The following is a 7,422-nucleotide window of genomic DNA, read 5'->3' on the forward strand; positions in this document are numbered from 1 at the left end:
TCGCTCAGCGCCGGGTGGGCGCACGGAGAGCCCCGGACCCCCCTTTGGGTCCCCACCCGCACCCCTTTGGCTCAGCTCCCCCCATTGCTCTGAGCGTGGCCCGGCGGCGGTGTACGGTTTATTAATTGCTCGTTAGCGGCTGCGCTTGGTTTCACATGCGTGTGCAGGTGGGCACGAGGCGGAGCTGTGCCAGCAGGGATGGAGGCGCGACGTTACGGCATGGTAGAAAAGTACAAAGGCACACAGCTGTGTGCCAGGCTATGTACAGGGCTGGGCCGGAGCCGGGGGGGGTCCGGGCACCATAGGGGGGGGGGGGAGAACGGAGCTGGAGGACAACCCGGGCTGCTGGAGGTGGGGGGTGCCAGGGAGAAATGGGGCTCAGCAGAACCGCCGTGCAGGGGGTGCCGGAGGGGTCCGGTTTGGTTCTGGAGGACTCCGATTTGGGGTGCCGGAGGGGTCCGGTTTGGTTCTGGAGGACTCCGATTTGGGGTGCCGGAGGGGTCCGGTTTGGTTCTGGAGGACTCCAAGTTGGGGTGCCGGAGGACATTGGAGCCGGGATGCTGGAGACTCTTGAGCACACCAGAGCCAGGATGCAGGGGGTGCTGGAGGACTCCAGTTTGGGGTTCTGGAGGACTCATTTGGGGTTCCAGAGGACCTCAGTTTGGGGTTCTGAACCGGACCCGGTTCAGATGGAGCCCGGACGCAGAGGATGCTCGAGCACACCACAGCTTGGGATGGCGGAGGATGCTGAAGCACGCTGGAGCCAGGATGCCGGGGGGAGTGGGGTCTCCTGGGGGTGTTTTGGAGCCGGGGGGGGGGGGGGGGGGGGGGGCTGGAGGTCCACCAGGAGCAGAACCGCAGCCATAGGGGCTGCAGGCACAGAACTGGGGGTGCTGGAAGACCCTCAGGGCCACTGTGGGTACCAACTTCGCCCCCCCTCAGCTGCCCCCAGCTCCCAGCCCTCAGCCCGGGGGGCCCACAGTGACCCCTGGGGTGCCAACAAACTCCTTACAGTCCCTCCATCCTTCAGTCCCCTGCGCCCCCCCCCCCCCCCCCAGCAGTGCCACCCCCTCCCCCAACACCTGACTCCCCTGCGGGGCGAGAAGCAGATATCTTAAAAGCCATAAGGACGAATCCTGCTGGCGCGGCAGTGAGAGGCTCAGCATCACCATCACCCACGGATCAGCACCACGCGGCTCGGCGGACGGTTTGGCACAGGATGGGGGGGGGGGTCCCGGGGGTCCCGGCCCCCCAGGACCCGGTGCTGCCATCGGGGATGCTCTCGGCGCAGACCCCGGCGGCTCCTTCCCTGCAGATGGTGCTGAAGTCGATGGCATCAAAGACTTTGGACCGAACGGCGTCGCTGGGTTGGATGAGGAGCTGCCACCCCAAAGGGGGCGGTCAGGGCTGGCATGAAATGAGCTGCAGCCCCCCCCAGGGCCGCCCCCACCCTTTGGGTGCCCACCTCGCCATGTGCTATTCCACCTCGCCGTTGTGCTTGTGCTGGGCGGGGGGCGCGGGGGGCTCCTCCTCGTAGGGTGACAGCTCCTCAATGGATGCCTGGTTGGTGATGCCTGCGGGGGGACACGGGGGCATTTAGGGGGTCCCCAAGGGTGAGCAAAACCCATCTCATGTGGGGGGTCACCTCCAATGGGTCATCTCCCCGTGGGTCACCATCCCATAGGCCACCTCCTCATGGGTCACCATCCCATGGGTCACCTCCCCATGGGTCACCTCCAATGGGTCATCTCCCCGTGGGTCACCATCCCATAGGCCACCTCCTCATGGGTCACCATCCCATGAGCCACCATCCCATGCGTCACTATTCCATGGGTCACCTCCAATGGGTCATCTCTTGGTGGGTCACCATCCCATGGGACACCCCCCCATGGGTCATCTCCCCCATGGGTCACCTCTCTGTTGGTCACCATCCCATGGGTCACCTCCCCATAGGCCACCTCCCCATAGGCCATCTCTCTGTGGGTCACCATCCCATGGGCCACCTCCCCATAGGCCACCATCCCATGGGTCACCTCTAACAGGTCAGCTCTCTGTGGGTCATCTCCCTCTGGGTCATCTCTCTGTGGGTCACCATCCCATGGGCCACCTCCCCATGGACCACCTCTCTGGAGGTCACCTCCCCACGGCTCACCCCCCTATGGGACCCCCCCCCAGAGGATGTTTGGTGGCTCTGATGGCCATCGCCTACCGCTGGCCGCCCTCTCCTTCCACTTCTGCTTGTTCTCCTGGATGTATTTGGTCCAGGTGGAGCGGAAGCTGGCCAGGTCAGCCTTGATGTCCCCGAGCTCCAGGTGCTCATCCAGGGACGTCTGTCGCCACTGTGAGCTGTGGGGACACAGCCACCAACGTCACCCCCACCCTACGCGTCCCCACATCCCCAACGCGATGGGTTCCCCCCTCAAGGCTGAGCCCCACCGCTCAGGGAAAGGGGAAACTGAGGCACAACCGCGCAGCCGAGCCCGGCGATAGATGGGGGGTGGCTGCTGGCCCCCAACCTGGCCTGCTGGCCGCCCGCCGCGTTGCCCTTGGCTTTGGAGCCGTCCTCGTTTTGGGGCAGCACCATCTTCTCGGCCACATCAGTCAGCACGGAGAAGGTGGGCTCCACAATGAAGTCAATGAAACCTGCGGTGGGGAGAGGGCACGGCGATGTGGGGTGGGGGCCGCGCCGCCCCCAGGATGGGGACAGGGCCGGGGATGCCACCACCACTCACCGATCTGGGACTGGGCCACCAGCGTGGAGGTGCGGTCGCAGAGGGGCGAGAAGGGCAGCCCCAGCTCGGCCTCCTTGTCACCCTGCCGAGGCACAAAGGGTCCCCACAGAGTGGTGTGGGGGTCCCCCTTTTAGCCGCGGGGGTCACGGGGACCGTACCTGCCTGAAGAACTCCTCCATCAGCGCTTTGGTCCAGCGGCTGTGCACCGCCCACTGCTTGGTGGGGTGGCTGATGTCGGCCGCGTGCAGCAGCAGTGACAGCACCTTGGATTTGTCAATCCTGGGGGGCATCCAGGACTCAGCGCTGACCCCAAAATGTGTCATCGTCCCCCCCAACAGTGTCACCTCCCCACGCCCCGCGCTCACCTCTCCAGCTGCTGCAGCGCCGTCTTCATGGACTTCACCTGCTGGAAGTGGCAGGACATGTCGGTGGCCAGGACCATCTCGATGACCAGAGCCCGCAGCTCCCTGTGCCAATGGGGACAGCGCTGTCAGGGACCGGGGGACAGCAGGGACAATGGGGATGGTGGGGGCAATGGGGATGGTGGGGACAATAGGGATGGTGGGGACAATGGGGATGGTGGGGGCAATGGGGATGGTGGGGACAAAGGGGATGGCGGGGACAATCGGGATGGCGGGGGCAACAGGGGAAGGTAGGGACAATGGGGATGGTGGGGACAAAGGGGATGGTGAGGGCAACAGGGACAATGGGGACAATAGGGATGGCAAGGACAATGGGGACAGTGGGGACAATGGAGATGGCAGGCACAATGGGGATGGTGGGGCCAATGGGGCCAATGGGTTCAGTGGGGTCAATGGGGTTGGCAGGAACAATGGGGATGGTGGGGCCAATGGGGTCAATGGGGATGGGAGGCACAATGGGGATGGTGGGGACAATAGGGTCAGTGGGGTCAACGGGGATGGCAGGAACAATGGGGATGGTGGGGCCAGTGGGGCCAATTGGGTCAATGGGGTCAATGGGGATGGCAGGCACAAAGGGGATGGTGGGGACAATAGGGATAATGGGGTCAGTGGGGTCAATGGGGATGGTGAGGACAGTGGGGACAATGGAGACGGTGGGGACAATGAGGATGGCAGGCAGGATGGGGACGGTGGGACCAATGGGGTCAATGGGGATGGCAGGCACAATGGGGATGGTGGGGCCAATGGGGTCAGTGGGGTCAGTGGGGTCAATGGGGATGGCAGGAACAATGGGGATGGTGGGGCCGGTGGGGCCAATGGGGCCAATTGGGTCAATGGGGTCAATGGGGATGGCAGGCACAATGGGGATGGTGGGGACAATAGGGATAATGGGGTCAATGGGGATGGCAGGCACAATGGGGATGGTGGGGACAATAGGGATAATGGGGTCAGTGGGGTCAGTGGGGATGGTGAGGACAGTGGGGACAATGGAGACAGTGGGGACAATGAGGATGGCAGGCAGGATGGGGACGGTGGGACCAATGGGGCCAATGGGGTCAATGGGGATGGCAGGCACAATGGGGACGGTGGGGCCAATGGGGTCAGTGGGGTCAGTGGGGTCAATGGGGATGGCAGGCACAATGGGGACGGTGGGGCCAATGGGGACTCACACAAACTCATCCTTGGTGAGGTTGACGAAGATGTTCATCTCATCGTCCTGCATCATGCGGAAGACGGCGCTGATGTGGTGGTTCTCCAGCACCGAGCGGTCGTTGTAGAGGATGGCACAGTCTGACCTGGGTGGAGGGGACAGTGGGGACACGTGGGGGCACTGCTCGGTGTCCCGCATGGCAGTGCCACTGCTTCTGTGTGCTGGCCCTATTGCTGGCCCCATAGTTTCACAGCATGTCCATCTGGGCCATACTGGCGGCCCCACAGTGCCAGCACGTCTGTCCCACGACCGTGGGGTGATGAGCAGCACTTCCTTGCCCCACCGTGTCCCATGTGTCCCCACAGTGGCTCCCCTGTTCTGCTCTCTGTGCCCGTGCCGTGCCATGTCCCCGCGCTATGTCACATCCCTGTGCCATCCCATATCCCTGTGCCGTGTCCCCATACCATCCCTCATCCCTACGCCATCCCATACCCCGCGCCATGCCGTGTCCCCAGGCAGTGCCACATCCCCATGCCATGCCGTGTCCCCATGCCATGCCGGGTCACCATGCAGCATCATGTCCCCATGCCATCCCATATCCCCATGCCATCCCATATCCCCATGCCATGCCATGTCCCCACACCATGCCATGTCCCCATGCCATGCCACGTCCCCACACCATGCCATGTCCCCACACCATGCCGTGTCCCCATGCCATGCCATGTCCCCACACCATGCCACGTCCCCACACCATGCCGTGTCCCCACGCCGTTCCACATCCCCGTGCTGTGCACGTCCCTCACTTGGTCTGGATGTGGAAGCTGTTGGTGGTGCCCGTGTGCTCGTAGTCGTGGATGGCGGCAGCGAAGATGATGGCCAGGACCTCAATCTCCGTCAGATAGTGCTGGGGGACACGGGGTGAGGGGTGGGGAGGGGGGGGCACACACCCCAAAAAGGGACAGGGACAGCCCAGCGCCACCCAGCGAGGGGGCAGGGAGCAAAAGGGGTCCCGAGTGTGCATGCAACCCCACAGCCGCGTGTGACAACGCGCGTGTCCCCATGGCACAGTGCGACTCCACAGAGCGCACGTGACAGCCAAGTGGGGGTGACAGCACGAGGTGCCCCCTTCTGCTCCCCCAGCTGGGGGTGACCCCGACCCCCCGCATCCTCACGGTGTTGCTATGGTGGCAATAGAGTCGCCAGGCGGTGCCGTCTCCGTGGCAACAAGCATCCCTGGGCCGGCAGAGCCCAGGGGACCCCCGTCCCCACAGCGTCCCCACAGTGTCCCCACGCTGACCCCACAGTGTCCCCATACCAGCATGCCGGTGCGGAGCAGGAAGCAGTGGACGGTCTGGGTGACATCGGCGGCGTGCGCCTGGTTGTGGTAGGGGTTGCGGTACTTCCCATAGCCGACCTCCAGCGCGTCCAGCAGCGTGGTGAGGAACACGGCGGGGATCTGGGGGGGCACACGCGCGTGTCACGCTCGTGCAAGAGGGAATCACACCCTGGGGAGGTGCCCGGGGATGGGGTGGGCGCACCTTGAAGCGGCTGTTGAGGTTGTGTCGGGTGAACAGCTCGTAGACGATGGTGCGCAGGGAGTGCTCCTCCGTCACCCGGTTCAGAGCGAAGACGTCGAAGCACCACAGGTCGAGGCTCTGCGGGAGGACAGGGTACGGCCCGGGGGCACCCAGGGGGGCTCAGTGATGCCCAGAGGTACCCCGTGATGCCCACTATGGCAGGTGGTGCCCAGCGATGCCCAAGGAAGCTCAGCAACGCCCAGCGATGCCCAATGACCCCCAGCAACGCCCAGCGATGCCCACTAAAGCCCACTGCGATGCCCAGCGATGCCCTGCAGTACCCGGCAATGCCAGTAACACCACGCGCCGCCTCCCCCACCCATCCTGTGCTGAACCCCTCTGCACAGCCGCCTTTGCTGGGGGGTCCTTGGGGTGCTGTTTCCCCCCTGGTACCTTCAGGCAGTTGAGGACGGAGGTGGAGTAGCTGGGCCCCACAGCTGTGTACGTCCGGCGGAACATCCTGCAAGGGGAAGGGAGAGGGCTGCTGGGCACCAGGGGGACAGCACGGGGGCAGGGACTGAGCTGAGTGCTGCGGACCCACACGGATGCCAGAAGACCCAGCTGAGCTCATAGGGATCTGCATGGCTTCTTGTGGCCACCCTGGGGCTGATCTGGAGCTTCGGGACCTACCTGGGTACTGGGGATCTTCATGAATGCTCAGGGACCCAATGGAGTTCTTGGGGATCCACCCGGGCTCTTGGGGAGCGATCCACTGACCTGGGGCCCACCTGGATGCTGGGAACCCACCTGGCTTCTTGGGGACCCTCATAGGTCCTTGGGGACTGAGCCGGTGCTTGGGGACACACCTGGTGGCTCAGGGACCCACCCGAGCACCGGGGACCCGTATGGATTCTTTGGGATGGATCTGGTGCTTGGGGAGCTGTATGGACGCTGAGGACCCACCTGGGTGCTCAGGGACCGCCCCGAGTTCTGGGGACCCACGTGGGTTCTTGGAAACAGCTCTGATGCTTCGGGGCCACCTGGCTTCTTGGGGTCCCCCCTGGACGACGGGATGCTCAGGGACCCGCCTGAGTTCTTGGGAACCCATAGGGCTTCTTGGGCTCCCAGCTGAGTCCCCGGGGACCCGCTTGGCTTAATGGGGACCGCTCTGCTTCCGGGGACCCACGCGGAAGCTCAGCCCCTCCCCATCCCCTCACCCATCACATCCCCCCCCCGACCCCACCTCTCCACGAAGATGCCGGCCTGCACCGCGTGCACAATGCTGCGGAATTTGGGTTTCTCCTCCGCCCGCCGCCCTTTGGCGCGCGCCTGCTGGGTGAAGGTGGCAGCCAACCAATCCCGCACCTCCGACGGCACCGCGTCCGAACGCATCTCCCGCAGCTCATCCTCCGTGTCCAGCATCTGCCTGCGGGGCCGGGAGGTGACAGCGGGGGGACATCGCCGCATCCCCACACCATCCGTCTGTCCATCCGTCCGTCCATCCATCCACCCATCCGTCTGTCCAATCAACCATCCATCCATCCGTCTGTCTATCCATCCATGCACCCATCCATCCATCTGTCCATCCATCCATCCACCCA

General features: G+C 64.4%; 1 protein-coding gene across 4 annotated transcripts in view; it reads right to left on the bottom strand.

Annotated features, from left to right (window-relative positions):
* Positions 1-105: 105 nt before the first annotated feature.
* The window catches only part of PDE1B (phosphodiesterase 1B), a 13,781-nt gene continuing 6,464 nt past the window's right edge, over positions 106-7,422 (bottom strand). For 2 of the 4 annotated variants that reach the window (XM_025145608.3, XM_046904985.1), the window contains 13 exons: positions 7,065-7,247; positions 6,275-6,341; positions 5,843-5,959; positions 5,620-5,760; positions 5,108-5,208; positions 4,324-4,449; positions 3,098-3,199; positions 2,891-3,011; positions 2,733-2,814; positions 2,517-2,643; positions 2,210-2,346; positions 1,466-1,574; positions 106-1,380 (listed from right to left, as the gene is read on the bottom strand). In XM_025145608.3, coding sequence (XP_025001376.1) covers positions 1,477-1,574; positions 2,210-2,346; positions 2,517-2,643; positions 2,733-2,814; positions 2,891-3,011; positions 3,098-3,199; positions 4,324-4,449; positions 5,108-5,208; positions 5,620-5,760; positions 5,843-5,959; positions 6,275-6,341; positions 7,065-7,247 — 1,402 coding nt within the window. In that variant the 3' untranslated portion in view covers positions 106-1,380; positions 1,466-1,476. Of the gene's footprint in view, positions 1,408-1,465; positions 1,575-2,209; positions 2,347-2,516; positions 2,644-2,732; positions 2,815-2,890; positions 3,012-3,097; positions 3,200-4,323; positions 4,450-5,107; positions 5,209-5,619; positions 5,761-5,842; positions 5,960-6,274; positions 6,342-6,511; positions 7,035-7,064; positions 7,248-7,422 lie in introns of those variants that run through there. The other 2 variants (XM_025145609.3, XM_025145610.2) reach the window with 2 other exon arrangements.

Source organism: Gallus gallus, chromosome 34 (genome assembly GCF_016699485.2).
Source record: "Gallus gallus isolate bGalGal1 chromosome 34, bGalGal1.mat.broiler.GRCg7b, whole genome shotgun sequence".
Classification (NCBI taxonomy): Eukaryota; Metazoa; Chordata; class Aves; order Galliformes; family Phasianidae; genus Gallus; species Gallus gallus.